Source organism: Papio anubis, chromosome 11 (assembly GCF_008728515.1).
Source record: "Papio anubis isolate 15944 chromosome 11, Panubis1.0, whole genome shotgun sequence".
In the NCBI taxonomy this organism is placed as follows: domain Eukaryota; kingdom Metazoa; phylum Chordata; class Mammalia; order Primates; family Cercopithecidae; genus Papio; species Papio anubis.
The window spans coordinates 108,211,136-108,231,490 of record NC_044986.1 but is presented as its reverse complement, the minus strand read 5'-3'; the positions used below and the strand labels follow the sequence as shown (position 1 = coordinate 108,231,490).

At 42.2% G+C, this 20,355-nt stretch overlaps 1 protein-coding gene across 1 annotated transcript in view; it reads left to right on the top strand.

The window, feature by feature from the left end:
- The window catches only part of MRC1 (mannose receptor C-type 1), a 98,099-nt gene continuing 77,744 nt past the window's right edge, over positions 1-20,355 (top strand). The window contains exons 1-3 of the mRNA XM_003903430.5: positions 1-316; positions 14,440-14,841; positions 17,408-17,581. Coding sequence (XP_003903479.2) covers positions 256-316; positions 14,440-14,841; positions 17,408-17,581 — 637 coding nt within the window. The 5' untranslated portion in view covers positions 1-255. The remainder of the gene's footprint in view (positions 317-14,439; positions 14,842-17,407; positions 17,582-20,355) is intronic.

Genomic DNA, 20,355 nt, shown 5'->3' with positions numbered 1-20,355 from the left:
AGTTAGCTTACGAAGCAAAGTTGCGACTCTGAATTCCTGTTTTCCAGCCACCCTCATGTGACAGGATGTCTCCTTAGTGGAGGCTTTCCCTAAATTCAGGAGCCCTTTAAAAGGGAGGGCTTCCTCTCTAGTTCTTTTCAGCTGGGCAGCTCTGGGAACTTGGATTAGGTGGAGAGGCAGTCGGGGGGCCTCGCTGATTGCGTCTTTGTCCCGCCCTCCTCTCCATCAGGAGAAGGAAAGGATAACCCCTGGGCCATGAGGCTACCGCTGCTCCTGGTTTTTGCCTCTGTGATTCCGGGTGCTGTTCTGCTGCTGGGTAAGTCCGCTCTGAGGCAGGGGCTTTCTGACTTGCGGGGCCGGAACCACACCCTCGTTTTGTGGGTTACTGTGAACGGGTTCCTTCCAACACCTTTGTGAGGAGGAAACGGGGTTCCCCTGCACCACGCAGTCCACAGCTAAGCCCGCTGCCTTCACCTGGCGGCCAGGCGTGGAAGGCCTGGAGCTGGAGGAGGGAGGAGGATGCGTCTCAGGTCTCGGTTGCTGCCCAGCCTGGAGTCCTACAGACCTTCAGTCTCCTCCTGACTTCTCTCATCGCTCATTGTTCCTTCCCCGTTTTCTTCGTGCAGAAATTTCCTGCTCTGTGGTTTACTCTTTCTGGTTTTCAGTTCACACTATTTCTCTCTCACTGCCAACAAACACCTTCTGAGTGTCTCTGGCTGGAAGGGGGGCAGCCCTGATGTCTCCCCGCGTCTTAGGTCCAAGGACATCAACTCAGATCATCCCTCCAAAAGGGATTCTAAGCAATTTCCATGCTCATTTTTTTTTCCTGCCAGAATCATTTATACACTTGATTGTTAGAAAGTTCATCCTAATCTGTATTCTAGACTGTTCAAACTGCCGCATAAGCAGATCGATTCCTGTTTTTCTTCTTTTTCTGGAGATTAGAGATGACTCATTAGGAACAGCTCCAGAGTTTTTCAAATTCTCAAATACATTTGCCAGTCTCTAGACTTAATTGCTTAAACTTCAGGATGGGAGGGCCTTGGGGGATTTTCATTCCTGGTTCTATTTGGAGATGATATAGAAGAGATTTCAAATTTGATTTTTTCGTTTCCAATCCCCCTTTATTTCTGTGATATCAACAAACACTTGCAGAGAATGGTTTGTGCCTACGATCTACTCTATGCACTGATGTGAAGGTGGGTAGGAAGTTTCCTAGAAAGAGAGTATTTTAGTACCGCAAAGTTTAAATCATAATAAGTATTGAGTAGCAGTGATTATAAAAATACAAGTGAAGGCGGTATGGTTTACACCCTGTCTCCCTCACTCACTAGCTTGGCGACCTTGGGCAGGCTACTTTATTTCTTTGTGCTTTCGTTTCCATGTCTATAAAATGGAAAGAAGAGTATTACCTGCCCCCATCAGTTCTTGTGACGATTCAATGAGTAACAATAGGTTAAATGTTTAGAACAGAGTGCGACCCACAGTAAATGCCTTGTAAGTGTTAGTTATTAAAATCAGTGGCAGAAAAGAAGTACAAAAAAAGACCAAATAGAAAGGATAGATGAAATTAATTTTATTTTTATTTTTGAGATAGACTCTCATTTTGTTGTCCAGGCTGGACTGCAGTGGCATGATCTTGGCTCACTGCAACTTCCACCTCCCGGGTTCAAGCGATTCTCATGCCTCAGCCTCCCAAGGAGCTGGGATTACAGGCATACACCAGCATACCCAGCTGATTTTTGTATTTTTAGTAGAGATGACGTTTCGCCATGTTGGCCAGACTGGCCTCAAACTCCTGACCTCAAGTGATCTGCCCTCCTCGGCCTCCCAAAGGGCTGGGATTATAGGTGTGAGCCACAGCGCCCGGCCCTGATTTTATTAATGTGTTTTATTTCACCCAGTAACTCAGAAACATTATCACTCAACATTTAATTGATTTGGAATATTTTCCCATTCATTTCTTAACACTAACTCTTCAAAATCTGGTGAGTATTGTATACTTATAGCACGTCTCAATTCACAGTAGTGTCATTTTATGTGTACAGTGGTCACGTGAGGTGGCTGGCTAGCTATCATACTGGGCAGCACAGATACAGTGCCTAATTTTCTTTAAACTGACTCGATAATGCTTCTGAGCGATAGCGTTTCTCGGTTTGTTCAGGAGCGTTTCCCTCTTCCTGACAGCAGGATGCCCTCTTCTGACTAATGTCTTCCTTTTCATAGGCACAGATATTGGGGAGAGAGGGGGGATGCTGAAGATCTGTTTACTTGGAGAATAAACAAACAAAAAATTCAAGGGAGCCCGTTACTTGAAAGCCTGTAATTTGTGTTGTTTTGTTTTTTGAGACGGGTTTCACTCTGTCTCCCAGGCTGGAGTGCGGTGGTGCGATCACGGCTCACTGCAGCCTTGACATCTGGGCTCATGCAATCCTCCCGCCTTGGCCCGCTCCCAACTCCGCAGTAGCTGAAACTTTAGTAGAGACAGGGTCTCACTAACTTGCTCAGTTCGATCTCAAACTTCTGGGCTCTGGCGATCTTCCCACTTGGGCCTCCCATAGTGCAGGATGATAGATGTGAGCCACTGCACCCAGCCTGTAACTTTTATTTTATCTTTTCTTGGCCCAAGAAGCATGTGATTGGAGGAATTTGTGTAAAGGCAGAGCACCTGCTTACTTAGCAGCAGGTTAAAGCTATGTGAAGTCTCAAGACCTCTCCCCTGGCTTCTGCCCACCAGGAAAACCCATGGGAAGGTCTCCCTACTTACAATCGGTTTATTTCTTTTCAATCCACAACCCTTCCTTCCACCTTCAGGAGAGCATCCCACAGCATTAGCACCATAAGTCTCTGTGGGCTGCTGCCAACGGATGGGCTGGTTCTATCTGGAGGGGTACAGGAGGCTAGAGGTTAACAGGACTAGACGCTCACCCTTCCTACTGTTGTTCTTGCCACGCTGTCTTTTTATCACTCAGCAGCAAGGTTTTGAGCTCAGTTGGGTTATAATCATGGTAGATGTACCATGAGAGCTGGTGGGACACAGAGGTTAGACCACAGCAAAGAAGTTTAACTTGGAAATAGGAAGGTTTGGCTCACAGGTAGTGGTGTATTGGCAAACTTAACTACTGTAACTACTGGTTCCAAGAAGGAAAAGAAAGGAAGCACTGATTTGATTTATGCTGTTTACTGATGTCCATGCTGTAAATATTCTCACCATGGTTGATTTCAAACTACTGACTTGATGCCAGTGGGGACAGAGTTGGGAAGAGATGCCAACAATAGGCTCTTTTGTTTGTTTGTTTGTTTGTTTGTTTGTTTTGAGATGGAGTCTCTCTCTGTCACCCAGCCTGGAGTGCAATGGTGTGATCTTGGCTCACTGCAACCTCTGCCTCCTGGGTTCAAGAGACTCGCCTGCCTCAGCCTTCCGAATAGCTGGGATTACAGGCACCCACCACCACGCCTGGCTATGTTTTTGTATTTTTAGTAGAGACGGGGTTTCACCAAGTTGGCCAGGCTGGTCTTGCACTCCTGACCTCGTGATCTGCCCACCTTGGCTTTCCAAAGTGCTGAGATTACAGGCATGAGCCACCATGCCCGGCCAACAGTAGGCTCTTACTAGCTGCTGCCATCAGTCCCTGGGCAACATGGAGCCTTTCTAGGCTCTGGGAAGGCACTCAAACAGTGGGTCAGGCAGTATCACGAAAAGCCTAGAACATCTTCAAACAATGAAAATGAGAGACTTGGTGGACAGAGAAGCCTTAGAATCATGGAGCATTAAAGCAAGCAGGAAGTTGGAGGTAATGCATTTTGACATCATTTTATCGATGAAGCACCAGGCTCAGGGAGGTAAAATGTCCAGAAGGTGACTGTTTAGCAGGGAGACACAGATCCAGGACTTTGCTCAACAGCTTGTACTTTTCCACCTCCCCTTAGATTTCTTGCCGCGCTGTTAGATCAGGTAAGGGCAAATTAGGTTATTCCTGTTGCCATTTGTGGAGCTCGCATTTGGCTGGAAGGGATCCAACTGTGGTTCTGACATTGACATCACACTAATGGTATAATCCTGATACTCCTCTATTTCATTTCCCTCAATGAAATGCTAAGAAAGATAATTATATGTAATTATCACAGTAGTGGTTTTTCACAATCACTGTTGAAAACTTTGATTCCAATATAAATGTATGTCTTATGTTAAATATTGGCTCTTCTATGTATTTTTTCACAAAACTGAATTAAGTGGGAGAAAAATACAAGCACCTTTCTCCTTTTTAAATGTGGTCTCCATCTTTCTCAGTGTTTGTATCTAGAAGGCTGAGCTAACTTTTACGCTTTGGAATATATATATACACACACACATATATACACACACACACATACACACACACACACACACACACATATATATATATGCTTTTTTTTTTTTTTAGACAGGCTCTCACTCTGTCACCCAGGCTGGCGTACAGTGGCATGATCATGGCTCACTGCAGCCTTGACCTGCTGGACTCAAGTGATTCTCCCACCTCAGCCTCCTAAGTAGCTGGCACCACAGGTGCATGCCACCATGCCTGGCTAATTTTTGCGTTTTTTTGTAGAGATGGGGTTTTGCCATGTTGTCCAGGCTGGTCTCAAACTCCTAGGCTCAAGTGATTTGCTCACCTTGGCCTCCCAAAGTGCTGGGATTACAGGCATGAGCCACCGTGCTCAACCTTAGGTTTTGACAGTTATGCAACTTTTGGTTTAATCTACAAATATTGCACGTGAATAATTGTGGTAGAAACTTAGACCTCAGGGGCCCATAGCTTCCATAAAGCAGATGGGAAGATGTCACTGTGTACTTTTCCCTAGGTAAGAAAGCTGAAGCTCTGAAGATTCAGTGGCTTGCAGAAGTCAGGTAGTCAGTAAGGAACAGAGCTAACTCTTCATTATGATCTTCAGACTCTGAGGCTAAGAAGTAGATATTTACTACCTGGAGTGTGTTGATCATGAAGGATATAATGTGGTTCAAATAACACTATGTTAAAAGAAGGATTTGGATCCCTTTATCTGTATCAATTTTTCTAGACTTTTCACTTCAAGAGGGGGAAAGGAGGGAATTAATATTTATCAAGTGTGTATTATATACAAATGATATGCTGGGTGCTTTACATAAATGATCTCATTTAGAAGTTCATGGTAGCTTTACCAGACAGCATTATTATCCCCATTTTACAGATGAGGAAGTAGAGGTTAGAACGGCTAATAGCACTAAGGCAACGCAGCTAAAAAATGGTGGAACCAGGATTTGATTGCAAGTCTATCAGCCCCAAAGAACATAACCCTCGGCCGGGCGCGGTGGCTCAAGCCTGTAATCCCAGCACTTTGGGAGGCCGAGGCGGGTGGATCACGAGGTCAGGAGATCGAGACCATCCTGGCTAACATGGTGAAACCCCGTCTCTACTAAAAATACAAAAAACTAGCCGGGCGTGGTGGCGGGCGCCTGTAGTCCCAGCTACTCGGAGGCTGAGGCGGGAGAATGGCGTGAACCCGGGAGGCGGAGCTTGCAGTGAGCCGAGATCGCGCCACTGCACTCCAGCCTGGGCGACAGAGCGAGACTCCGTCTCAAAAAAAAAAAAAAAAAAAAAAAAGAACATAACCCTCCTAGCCACGCCCCTAGCCCCCTGAGGCTGGAAACCCCATGGTTCCATGTTCTCTGTCCTTCCGTCCCTCTTTTTTTTTTTGAGACAGAGTCTCACTCTGTCACCCAGGCTGGAGTGCAGTGGCGCCATCTTGGCTCACTGCAACCTCCGCTTCCCGGGTTCAAGTGATTCTTCTGCCTCAGTCTCCCGAGTAGCTGGGATTACAGGCGTGCGCCATCATGCCTGGCTGATTTTTGTATTTTTAGTACATGCTGGCCAGGCTGATCTCAAACTCCTGACCTCAGGTGATCCCTCCAGCCTTGCCCTCCCAAAATGCTGGGATTACAGGCGTGAACCCCTACGCCGGGCCGGTCCCTCTTTCTAGACTGCTGCAACAGTTCTCTGCTCTTTCATTTCATCCTATTCTGAAACATTTCACACTGTACGATTGATTTTGCCAAGTTAACAATAATAATAATAAACATGTATTAAGCAATTCCTGTGTCAGGGACTCTTCTAAGCCCTTTATTTAGATGATCTAATTTCATTCTCACGACGATGAGGAGGTCCTGCTATTTCCCCCTTTATTTTACAGATGGGGAAGTGGAAGCACAGGGTAATGTTGAACTTGGCCAAGGTCACACAGCCAGCGAGCAGTGGAGTCTGTTACCTGGGAGCCAAACCCTAGAGCTCTGATTATGTCATGATCAGATTGACTTGATACATACCTACGGTGAACTAATTAATCAGTGGTGCTATGCATGGAAGAAGAAAGAGCAGTGTAGTGTCAGTTTCTTACCTAGTAAAGGGTTTTGTTTATTTATCTTAAGGGGGATCTGGGGAGGCTGGCATTCAGAGTGAAGAAATAGGAGTGAGAGGAGAAACTAGCTGTGGAGAAGTAGGAGATTCAGGATCCAGGACACAGGTAGAGTGGTGGGCAGGAGGAAGGAAGCCTCTTCTACTGATGTGGGAGTGAATGGCCCCAGGAAGGTGTAGATATTCATATCTTTAAGGTAGTAGGAGGGAAGTTGGAAGAGTTTCTTGGCCTCTGTTTTGTCCTTGTGTTCAGACCCATACTGGGTTCATATTCTGTACTTTTCCAAATGGCCAATTGCAATGACCTAAATCAGTAGTTTCCCTGAATATTTTGGGTCTGAATGAAGGATCAAAGTGACAAATGAAGTAATTCTCCATTTTTTTTCTTTTGTTCAACATTTCTTTTCTTTTTCTTTTCTTTTTTTTTTTTTCTTTGAGACGTGTCTCGCTCTGTCGCCCAGGCTGGAGTGCAGTGGCACGATCTTGGCTCACTGCAACCTCCGCCTTGTGGGTTCCAGAGATTCTCCTGCCTCAGCCTCCCATAGCTGGGATTACAGGCGTGTGCAACCACATCGGCTAATTTTTGTATTTTTAGTAGAGACGGGGTTCCGCCACATTCGCCAGGCTGATCTCGAACTCCTGACCTCAGGTGATCCACCTGCCTTGGCCTCCTGTTCAACATTTCTAAGCCTAAGACTCTGACTAATACCCCCCCATCAGCCCCCAGCACCTGGCATAGCTTCTTGAATGTACTAGGTGCAGGGTAACTATTTGTTTTTCACTTAATTTGGGTTCTTTGGGGAAAACATAGGTACATTTATTTAACTGAGGCTGGTGAGCATATATCTTAGTTTGGGTTCCCCAAGAAGCTGTCCTCAGACAGTTGCACTTTGGTTTGAGGGCAAGTTAGTTTATTTGGGAAGTGAGCCCAGGAAACACTGGCAGGGGAATGGGGAAGTGAGACAGAAAGGGAAGGTGTGTGGACACCCAGTGACTGCTGTGGGTGATGGAGCGTAGGAGCTCTGGGTGAATGGGTGCCTCGGATTCATCCCGTCCAAGGTATAAGAGATTTAGAGCCTTCAGTAATTCTCCTTGGCCTCTGATGAAGGCCTCCTCCTACAGGGCATTCATTTTCTGACCCATCTAATTTGTGCCATGTTTGAGCCTAGAGGGTTCCGATAACCAGAAAAAGCCCCCAGGCCGAAAGACATGGTGCTGGCATTTGGGAGTGGGGCCTGCGTGCACCTAATCAGCGAAGGCCAAGGAGAAATAGTGTAAATCTGGTGGCATCTGCTACAGCTACTTGGCTGCTTTTCCTCTTATCCGGCTTCTCTGTCTTCCAGAAGTTACTGTCTTTTGTGTTTTAATGTTAGCATTTTATTTACTGATAGGAAAATCTAAAAATGTATAAGAAAATGTAGCATATCATACTTATCTCCCTGAACAATCACCTTTAATAAGCTAATTTTCTTTGCTAGCAGGCTTGAGAATTTAATGACTTGCTCAATGTTGTGGAATAATTTTTAAAACGCTTAAAAGAAAATCCAGGTCAGGCGCGGTGGCTCACGCCTGTAATCCCAGCACTTTGGGAGGCCGAGGCAGGTGGATCACTTGAGATTAGGAGTTTGAGACCAGCCTGGCTAACATGGTGAAACCCCACCTCTACTAGAAATACAAAAATTAGCCGGGCGTGGGGGCACATGCCTGTAGTCTCAGCTACTCAGGAGGTTGAGGCATGAGAATTGCTTGAACCTGGGAGGCGGAGGTTGCAGTGGGCCGAGATCGCACCACTGCACTCCAGCCTGGGCAACAGAGCAAGACTCTGTCTCAAAAAAGAAAAAAAAAAAAAGAAATCCACACCTATGTTACTGGATGTTTAGTCTTTAATCATTTTTAACCTGAGACATTGGGTTGAAACTTATCGCTTCTTCACTAAATGTATTTTGACCCTTGATATTTTTGCCCTTGAGTTAACCACAGCAGAGAGTGTACTCAGTGTGGCAGGAAACTTATCTCTTTTGTTTGTCATTAGCATAGCATGTAGCATGTGGTCGATGTTTGTCAAATATTTGTTGAAAAATAAATATGAGATTAGTAAGATCAAGTTAGGATGGTGGGAGAATCACTGCAATTCTGGAAATAAATTTCTGATATGTAAGTATTAAAAAAAGAAACTCACATATTAGATCCTACAAATGAGATTGCAGAGAAATGAAAACAGCAACCACTGTGCCCATCCATTCATCTTTGCCTTATTTCTATTATAAAAACAGAATCAGTGTGGACAAAAATAGGATGTTTATAAATGTTAGTGTGGTTAATATTGGTAAAAATGCCACAAGCTGCCTTTTGGCCAACGTCTTGAATACGCCTTCAGAGGAAGAAGTATGACATTTTAAGTCAGACGTGTTGCAGAGATGATGATAAAAGCAAAATGACATGCTGGTTATTTGGGGAGAAGAATAATGCACGATGAATGTATCACCATAGAGCAATAATTTTACATTTCCTTGTATTGTCTGGCAAAGGCAATATCAAACTTACACTGCTTTCTAATGGCAAAAGATAAATAAAGGAAACAAGAATAGATAAGTGTGTATTGAAATAGAACCTTTTCATTTCCAAGTACTCTTTTCATAAGTATACACATTTCTAAATTGCTCTTCAGTAAAAATAAGCTTTCAGGGGAAAAACGAATATTCAATACACCTGTAACATTAATCTATCATTAGATAAATAATTTATCTGGATTACTAGTCAAGATGCTTCTGCTTTAATAAATATTCTTTCATTCATTCAACGAATTATTTGTTGAGAGATTATTTATGCTCCCCAAAGAGAGACTGTGGCACTAAATCAGAAAGCTGAAGTCACCCTTGTTGTGAAATTTATATTCCAGTAGGGGACTGGGCGATTGGGTGCCTCGGACTCATCCCATCCAAGGTATAAGAGATTTGGAGCCTTCAGCAGTTCTCCCTGGCCTCTGATGAAGGCCTCCTCCTACAGGGCATTCGTTTTCTGACACATCTAATTTGTGCCATGGACAGAACATTAGTAAACAAATTGAAGAATTTATTTGAAGATGGTTATGGATATTATATGGTAAATAAAAGAATAAAATGAGTTAGGATGATCAACCTTCTAAGATGTTGACACTTGGCTAGGCGCAGTGGCTCACGCCAGTAATCCCAGCACTTTGGGAGGCCGAGGTGGGCAGATTACTTGAGGTCAGGAGTTCGAGACTAGCCTGGCCAACATGGTGAAACCCCCACCTCTACTAAAAATACAGAAATTAGCTGGGTGTGGTGACATGTGCCTGTAATCCCAGCTACTCGGAGGGCTGAGGCAGGAGAATCGTTTGAAATCGGGAGGCTGAGGTTGCAGTGAGCCAAGATGGCGCCACTGTACTCCAGCGTGGGTGACAGAGCAAGGGTCTGTCTCAAAGAAAGAAAAGAAAAGTTAACACTTAAGCTATGGTCTTAGTGAGCATCCCAAGAAGAGGGAACTCAAAACATGAAGTCACCAGTGTGGAAGTGAGCCTGGAGGGTTTGAGGAGCTGAAAGGTGGTGTAGTTGGTGGTGAGGGCAGATGGGTCACTGTGCCCTTTCTAGTAAACAATGATACAGGGGCTGGATGTATTTTTCCTGGGTACAGTGGTTCCCTTTTACAGGGTTTAAGTTGTTGAGGACTTGTAGTTAGAAACCTAATCTCCTTCTCACCCAGAAAACCTCTCTATAAAGGTAGATGAGAAAGAAAAGAATTTTATTATTGAGTGAGCATTCAACCAGAATGTGGTGTGCATCACAGGCAATCTGCAAAAGAGATGGGAAGCCAGGTGCATGCCTGTAATCCCAGCAATTTGGGAGGCCGAGATGGGTGGATCACGAGGTCAGGAGATCGAGACCATCCTGGCTAACATGGTGAAACCCCATCTCTACTAAGAATACAGAAAAATTAGCCGGGCATGGTGGTGGGCGCCTGTAGTCCCAGCTACTCAGGAGGCTGAGGCAGGAGAATGGCGTGAACCCAGGAGGCAGAGCTTGCAGTGAGCTGAGATCGCGTCACTGCACTCCAGCCTGGGCGACAGTGCGAGACTCCATCTCAAAAAAAAAAAAAAAAAAAGAGAGAGAGAGATGGGAAAAACAGAAAGAAATCTCACTCTCTTAGGTAGCTCAGTGAAGGGCACCTATTATATTAGGTAGGTTTTGCAATTTGGCATTAGGTGACAAGTCAGACCCGCTCCTCCCAAAAAACTGGGTGATCAGGTATTATCTCTTTTGATGATTCCATTTTTAAGAGAGGAAGACTAGAGCCAGACCATGGTGGCTTGGCCTGGGGTGATGGAAATGGAGTTGGAGCAAAGAGAATGAATTAAAGTATGTGTATTAGTCAGAGGTGTGTGTGTGTGTGTGTGTGTGTACACACAGAAAGGGAAGAAAAGAAGGTGGAGAGAGGGGGAGAGAGAGAATTATTTAAGGAATTGGTTCACACAATTGTGGAAGCTGGCAAGTCCAAAACCTGCAGGGGTGGAGGAGTATGCGGGAAACTCAGGAGAAAGTTGATATTGCAGTTTGAGACTGAAGCAGTCTTGAGCTGGGCGAGGTGGCCTGTAATCTCAGCACTTTGGGAGGTCGAGGCAGGAGGATCACTTGTGCCCAGGAGTTCAAGACCAACCTAGATAACAAAGTGACACCGCTGTCTCCAGTAAAAATAAAAAATATTAACTAGGTGTGGTGGCAAAGGTCTGTAGTCCCAGCTACTCGGGAGGCTGAAGTGGGAGGATCGCTTGAGCCCAGGAATTTAAGGCTGCAGTGAGCTGTGATTGCACTACTGCACTCTAGCTTGGGCGACAGAGCAAGATCCTGTCTCAAAAACAAATGAACAAACAAAAACAGAAATAAAGCAGTCCAGAGGCATAATTCGTTCTTTGCCAAGGTTCTTTGGGGAATTTCCCCTTCTTCTTCTTCCTCAGTTTGTTTTCTCTTAAGACCCTCACCTGATTTGATGAGGTCCACCCACACTGAGGAGGGTGAGCTGCTTTACTTAAAGTTGGCTGATTGAAATGATCATCTCGGCTCTAAGTAATACCTTTATAGAAACATCCAGTCTGCTGCTTGATCAAATATCTGGGTGCCAAGACCCAGCCATGTTGACACAAATACAATTAACCACCGCAGTGTATTTTCGGGTAGAGCTGGTAGATTTCACTATTGTCTTAGAATGCAAAAACAAGCTAAAAATCCAGGCAGACTCCTAGGTTTTTAGCTTACGGATCTCAGGGGATGGTGGTGCCAAGAATGAGAAAGAGAAGTTTGGATGTTACTCATTAAATGCTGTCTGTCTTAGAGTGAAATTAAGATGGACTGCAGATAAAAATTAAACATACAAAAGTCAAATAAGTGTAAAAACATCTGAAGAGGGAACACTATTCATGCATAAAGATTTTTGAATGTCTTCTCTTCAAAGACTGGTTACCAACCGGTTAATTGACTGAATTTGACCAGTTAACAAGACTGTTGTTTGAAAATGCAATGAAAATGGCCAAAGTATAAGGTGGAAGATATATTTACTATTATTAACAATGAGGTATTACTAAGCAAAGCTATCTGCAAAGTGGAAGATAAGTCCAGGTTAAAAAAAAAACAAAACAGTAGGTGGAATAACACAAACAAATTACATTAAATTTAGAGGCTAGTATAGTGGAGTTTGCAGATATCTATGGCAAAAGTTTCAGAGTTTGTTACATTTTGAGATTTGACAAGATAATTTACCTTTGCATAAAGTAAATGATCATAGTCACTGTTTTTTAAAAAACCGTTTTCATTTTCCTATTTCCTGTGTTTCATGGTGAGCAAAGCCCTATATTATCAACATTCTCATTTTATTGCCAAGGTAAAAAATTACTCATTTTGTCCCACTAGGGCACGAGCAGTTACAAAATGAGATCAGGTGTGGAAGGAAGCTCAGCTAGACGGAAGGAGACTGGGACAGGTATTGCATGTTCAGTGGGCAGATGTCAACTGCAGAGAAGCCAGCAGAGGCAGGTGTCTGGATCCAGGCTTTATTGAGTTCCGATTCCAAGAAATCAAAACAGCACGAATGAATAACCCAGCAGAGGAGCCCAGGCAGAGGTTTGAAGTTGCAGAGAACTAGGAACCCAGGTAGCATAGAGGCAGTGAGAGTAGGTCTTACTCACTCTAAGTAAGACAGCATTTAATGTGTAACATCCAGACTTCTCTCATTCTTGGCACCACCATCCCCCAAGATCCATAAGCTAAAAGTATAGGCGTCTTCCTGGATTTTCAGCTTGTTTTTGCATTCTAAAACAATAGTGAAGTCTATCGACTGTACCCAAAAATACACTGCAGTAGTTAATTTTATGTGTCAACACGGCTGGGTCTTGGCACCCAGATATTTGATCAAGCACCAGACTGGGTGTTGTTATAAAGGTTTTTTTTTTTTTTTTTTTAAGATGATCATTTCAAGGTAGGATAGAGGTAGGAGGTCTGGAACTAGTGTGGACAAGAGCATATAGAGAAGCGTGTCAGGAGAAAATCTTTTGAGGCAAGAATTTATTATAAGCGTTAAGTTTATGGGTCTAGAACTGATCTCAGAGTGTAAGTGGTGCTAACTTCCCTGCGGCATTCAGAACAGGAAACAGAATACGCCTTTCAAAAATGCTCTGGAAACAGTGAAGGACTCTGCTAGTGGTGTGGTTCTAACTTTTTTAAGTTTCACTGGAGTTATTTAATTAAAAATAATGAGCTCATTTAGTCAGAACCTCAAACATCTGCACTACTACCAGCTCATTTTGAAAGAACAAGGTGAGTACATGGAATTTAGGAAAATGTCACAAGATGTGTTTAATTTCTGGATGTTTATGTCACAAAAGTAAAACACTCAGTTACTTTCATTTCTATATTCCTTAACAATAAAGAAAAAAGAGAAACCTTTACATGAATTCAATTTTGATTTAATTAAAGGAAAAAAAAAATGCTTACCAGATCCTTTTTTCCTCTTTTGCAAGAGGAAGTTCCATTCTGCCAGTTAGCAGCTATGTGCTGTTAAGTATAAGCCATCGTTACATATTTACTTAAATCACCAGTTCCAAATTATGAATATACAAAATGTTATTTTTAAAGTTATTCTCGTAAAAATATTATCTCCAATGATATAAAATTTATGTTTATTTGTCCTTTATTGCAAACTTCACTATTAAATTATTAACAAAGAATACCAAAATGTGTTGAGATGTGTAATACTTCAAAATCCTATTCTAGTCCGGGTGAGGTAGATCCCACTTGTAATCCTAGCACTTTGAGAGGCTGAAGTCAGAGGACTGCTTGAAGCCAGGAGTTCGAGACCAGCCTGGGCAACACAGTGAGACTCCATCTCTACAAAAATTAAAAAATCAGTTGATTATGGTGGCGTGAGCCTGTAGTCCCAGCTACTTGGGAGGTTGAGGCAGGAGGATCACTTGAGCCCAGAAGTTGGAAGCTACAGTGAGCCATGATTGCACCACTGCACTCCAGCCTGAGCAACAGAGCGAGACCTTGTCCTTTAAAAACAATAAGCAAACACACATCTTTTCTAGGACAGACATGCATTTAATTTTACAGTTTATTGTATTCATTTTACCCAAATTTTCTTTTCCCCATTGATATTATTCCTTTCTGTTATCTCACTTGTGTGTTCCATTCCTGGACAATCCTTGGGCATGTAAGGTGGGCCTTTTCAGGAGACTCTTCATAGTGAACTAGGACATTTTGAGGACATCCAGCTGAGTGCTGGCACCTTGGCAGGTCCTCAGTCCAGGTTCTCCCTCCAGCTTCAGGGATCCTCAAAGAGAGCTGGCCGCAGGTGTAATCATCAGTACCTCTTTTCCTGCAATCTTAAGACTTTAGGGAAATGGAAGAGTTGGAAACTTTCGACCTAAAATATTGTCCTTGTTACACGAATCCACTTACCCATGCTTGCTTTCTTCTTTTCCTGCTTCTTTCTTTTTAAACAGACACCAGGCAATTTTTAATCTATAATGAAGATCACAAACGCTGTGTGGAAGCAGTAAGTCCCAGTGCCGTCCAAACCGCGGCTTGCAACCAGGATGCTGAATCACAGAAATTCCGATGGGTGTCCGAATCTCAGATTATGAGTGTTGCATTTAAATTATGCCTGGGAGTGCCATCAAAAACTGACTGGGTTGCTATCACTCTCTATGCCTGTGACTCAAAAAGTGAATTTCAGAAATGGGAGTGCAAAAATGACACACTTTTGGGGATTAAAGGAGAAGACTTGTTTTTCAACTATGGCAATAGACAGGAAAAGAACGTTATGCTCTACAAGGGATCGGGTTTATGGAGCAGGTGGAAGATCTATGGAACCACAGACAATCTATGCTCTAGAGGTTATGAAGGTAAGATGCTTGGAATGTTTACCTTCGTGTCGAAATTTTCTCATCTTCTTAGTTGGAACCTAATTCAAGAAAATCATCACGTTCTTGTTTGGTGTGTACTAGAAATATCAATTGATCAGCATCTTTGTGTTTTCAACTATTCTGTAGAACTCTTTTGAAGACATGATGGTGAATAAATGTGGTAAAAAGTCCCGAATGATACTTCAGCTATTTTTAATTAATGGGAAGGCATTCTTTTAACTTTCTCTGAGGTTTTATTCTTTTAACTATGGGCTACATTTTTCAGAAAATCATTTTCCTTGTAGTCTTTGACCCAAAGCCTCCTAGTTAACATTATAAAGTTGTAGTGATAAATGAATTTTGCCAAATATTTCTTCTCCTTTGATTTAAGTTATCCCTGGAAAAATGATCCATAGAACATTCTTTCCTGATTCAGATTGCCTAAGATGAAATCTTGGCAGATCCCTTGACAACATGGGGTTCTAAATGTTTCTGATTTGTTTTGTCAGGTTATGGGTATTTAGAGACTGTAAAAATTAGACGATTATAAAATGTGAAGGATTAGTTTGTAAATTAATATGCAGTCTATTTAGTTAGCCATCAGAGAAGATGATACCATCAATGCGGTGGGAGGAATCCTCTTATATGTAGTTGGTTTCTTGACCTCTTAAAGGTTAAATAAAATCAGAGTATTTAGTTCTTTCTTATATTGACCAAATTTCATTATCTGGTGGCTGCACAGAAAATAAAACAAAAATACAAAACAACTTGAAGCCTTGTTACAAAGGCTGGTCTCTTGAGTCAGATGATGTTATAATCACATTTTAGGTTTGGATACTTGGTTATTGTGAAACGTTATCTAGAACAACCTCAAGGTCAGAGAAAGAGCCTACTTTTGGGAACAAGAGATAACCTGTTTCCAAAATTGCTATGTTACTGGGCTACTAAGATTGGTTGAACCTAGCTTATCTCAGCTAAGACTGAGCAGAGCAATTTAGTTCTTTATAAAGTGATAATTTGTGAGCTTTCTATTTTCCATCTACATGCAGAACAGGGGAGAGTAGGAATTGAAGTAGGGTGAGAGAAGGGCTCAGAAAGAAGTTATTTTGAAGCATTTTTCAAACATAGCTTTAGAAGTGATATGAGAGGCAAGCTAAGTGAACACAAAAGAACCTTTCAGGGGAAACTCAATAGAAAATTACAAGGAAGGAGAAGGGTGAATTAAACTTGATCGAGTCAAATTCCACAGATAGGTCAATTGTGCTAATTGAGGAGTTTAACGTGAGGAAGAGTGGTGCTAAGAAATCGGATTTTTATTTTATTTTAAAATATAATATTATACTTCCCTCACCCCCTACCCTTTTTGTTTCCCCACTGGTTTTGAGACAAATATACACAGGGTTTGGGCTGATAGTTCTCAGACTTTAATATGCTTACGAATCAATTGGAGAGTTAGTTAAAACTACAGATCCTAAGCTGCCCCTTCTACTAGATTCTTAATATATATATTGGGAAAAAGCCCAGGAATCTATTCAATGATTTCTATGAAGACCTGGGTGATTCTGTGGCATAGGGTCCATTGACTACATTTTGCAAACTCTCCAAAGATCTCCCAGCACTTAAGATGATCCTGTGCCTCAACTCTAGCTCCTCAGTGTGACCACGAGATTGGGAACACACATTGAAGACAGTGTTGAAAGGATGTATTGTAGGGTCTCTTTATCTCTGATGAGAACACGGGGGGGGGGGGTGGAATGGTGGAACTTTTTGAAAATGGGAATTATTTTAGAAGAATGGAACCAGAATTGTAGACTTAGATGGATTTGATAGTTGTTTGGAAGTTCAGACTGTAAGAAGAGTAAATTGACTGCAGTTACATGATGTGTCAGTGAGGTAGTTGGGATTCTTTTGGCCTCATCAGTGTTGGGTGTATAGAATGACTCAGTAATTATTAAATAGAGTTAGTTAATAAAGCTGGCAGGCGTGGTGGCTCATGCCTGTAATCCCAGCACCTTGGGAGGCTAATGCGAGAAGATTGCTTGATTTCAGGAGTTTTTTTTTTATCTAGAGATTCCAAAGCTTCATGATTCTAATCAAGAGAGAGAACTGTTTCAGAGGAAATTCAGAAGTTAAAGCTGGTGTCAATAGAGGAAGACGGAAAAGATAGTGGAAAATGAAGTGGTACTATGAGTTATTATTACCACTTTAACTAGTACCACTTCATTTTCCACTGTTATTGGTACCACTTTGAATTGTACCATTGGAACATTTTCAAATGGTATAACTTAACAAATTAGTCTCATTTGAAAATGTTCCAAAACACAGTGGAAATGAAGTGGCACTAAGAGTTATTTGCTAAGTACAGACTGCTCTATGTACCCAGCAAAAGACTAGGGTAGAAGGAGAAGGAAAAAAAAATAAGAACAACAACAACAAAAATCCCTGTGTGGGTGCACCAAGTGTAATCAGAAGAGTAAGACCAATTCCTTCAGTAGGCTTCTGATTGGAAAGTCAGTGTTCAGAAATATCACTCACATTCCAAGTTCAAGTCAATGTGTTTTTCCAGCCATGTATACACTACTGGGCAACGCCAATGGAGCAACCTGTGCATTCCCATTCAAGTTTGAAAACAAGTGGTATGCAGATTGCACGAGTGCTGGGCGGTCAGATGGATGGCTCTGGTGTGGAACCACTACTGACTATGACACAGACAAGCTATTTGGATATTGTCCATTGAAATGTAAGTACTGTTTATCACCAAGAAAAGTTGGGTACATTTAGTCTAAGAACGTAGTGAAAGACCTTGAATTTATCTAGAGCATTTTTCCTCAAAGTTATTTCATGTTTACGACCTCATCGTACCTACTACAGCCTTTTACAGATGTCACTATTTCTATTTTTCAATGGCGAAAATGATCTATATTGGCTGAGGACTAGAACACAGATGTTGGACTTTCTACTGTAGTCTTTGTATGTGTATTTTGATTTTGCCAGCAAGACTAGACTCACCCCTACTATCTCAGCATTCCCTGAGATGATGCTAAGAGGACTAGACTGCACCCCCATGGTCCCAACATTCCCTCTATCAAGTGACCTCTTTATTTATTTATTTATTTATTGAGACGGAATCTCGCTCTGTCGCCCAGGCTGGAGTGCAGTGGCACGATCTCAGCTCACTGCAAGCTCTGCCTCCCGGGTTCACGTCATTCTCCTGCCTCAGCCTCCCGAGTAGCTGGAACTACAGGGGCCCACCACCATGCCCGGCTAATTTTTTGTATTTTTAGTAGAGACGGGGTTTCACCGTGTTAGGCAGGATGGTCTCGATCTCCTGACCTCGTGATCTGCCCGCCTCGGCCTCCCAAAGTGCTGGGATTACAGGCATGAGCCACTGTGCCCGGCCATGACCTCTTTATTTTTGCCAACTATCAGTTACTCAGTGAAAATTATCCTGTACACAATATAATATATACTTAACACTGGAGGTAGGTAGGCATGCTATTATTCCCTCATCTCTGAAATGCCTTAGCTTTATGAAACCGTAGATCAAAAACAGAATTCAAAGGAAGCCACGAGCATGTGGTTTGATGGAGAAAGACGTGAAGGTCCTGAATTTGGTGTCAATGTCGTCAAAAGCGTTCTTCACAGTGAAAATGATAGTCATGCTACTCTTCTTACGTTTAAGTTAAGAAGAGTGCCATTTAGTTTCACACAGCTAGAAATCAATGGAAATGGGTAATTTATATGCTTGAAGGTTTCTTAAAAATGAAAATTCAAGTTTAATTGCAAGGATGCAAAGTAAGTAGTATTGCATTATCTTAGTGGGAAGGCACCAGAGCAGATGAATTCTTGGTGTTCTTCCGCGCTTAAAAATCTGTAAGCAAACAGTCAAGTCAATTTTAGGTGGGGTGGAGAAGGGCATCATGTTGCGAGGCAGAGCTGGGGCTGAGAAAAGAGGAAAAGGAAGCATTCCTCTTTGCTTCACGTTCCCCATCACCAGACACCCTCTTCCTGACACTGGCTCCACCCTTCCCAAACTTCTTACCCCCAACCTCTCACCTGCTACTTTAGACCAGATCAGAGCAGCTCTTGTTTCCTGGTATCATCCAGAACTCTTTCTCCTGCTGCCCTGCAAAGGGACTGGGCAGAGCAAAGAGCATTCGATATGGTCTGGAATGATTATGACACTGCCTGAGTCACAATAGAATCACAACTCAACTTTCCAGACTACAACCCCACATGTAATCACACTATTTCAAGCATTATTGCAAAACAGAACGACTTACAAAAATATCTGAGCTTGACAAATGAAAGCCAGAATTCTAAGAATTGTCCTTATTTGTCTCTCTGGATTTATAATCCCTAATTATCCCATTAAAAGTAAATTTAATTTCTGATACCTGTATACTATTGTAATTGTCTTCAGAGTGCAGTCTCTCCATTCCGAATGAATACTCACAAAAGCCCACAGGCTTTCTGTTCATAGCAACACTGCTCTCTTGGTCTTAACTGAGGTAGTTCTATTTGTCTCTCTAATGTCAATCTTTAGAAAGATATTTGATGTCCATTGAAGGTTTATAGATGTCGAATATTTGTATTTGAAATATTTTTGTCCGAAACACATTGAGCAATTTTTTCCTAAGATAAAGCAATACTTGGTTTTCAAGTGATTGAAAGTGCCTTTCTCCTTTACTTAATAAGAATGATATTTTCTTTATCTGTTTCATGGAGTTTCTTAAGGGTTTCTATTTCACGGGTCCAACTATAGCATCCTCCACATAAGTGAAATTGACAAAAGAGTTAGATGAACGTGTGATTTCATGAATGAAATGTGGAGGACAAATGCTAAGTTACCAATCACAAAGAAAACTCACAACCTAATCCTTGGATGTACGTTGGAGACATATCTTGAATTTGTTCAGTGGAATAATTTTTTAGTCTTATTACTTGTATTTATGCCTTCACTGTCAAATTACATATTTTTTCCTGTTAAATGTAAAATAATCATAGAAAATAAATTGTTTGATTTCAATATGCATTAAAATTTTAGAGCACATTTTGTACATTTAATATCTTTCTTAAAGGGCTTTATAGTCTTACAATCTGTTTCATTTTGTGTTCTTTTCAAAAGAGTTTTTTATTTTATTTATTTATTTATTTTTGAGACAGGGTCTCACTCTGTCACCCAGACTGGAGTGCATTGGCATGATCTTGGCTCACCACAACCTCTGCCTCCCAGGCTCAAGTGATTCTCTTGCCTCAGCCTCCTGAGTAGCTGGGATTATAGGCACCCACCATCATGCCCGGCTAGTTTTTGTATTTTTAGTAGAGATGGGGTTTCACCATGTTGCCCAGGCTGGTCTGGAACTCCTGACATCAAATGATCTACCCACCTCGGCCTACCAAAGTGTTGGGATTACAGGCGTGAGCCACCACACCTGGCCAAGCATTTTATTTTAGATCAGCTTTAAAACTGGCAGGTTTTATACAGGAGGATGAGGAACTAGTTATTAACCT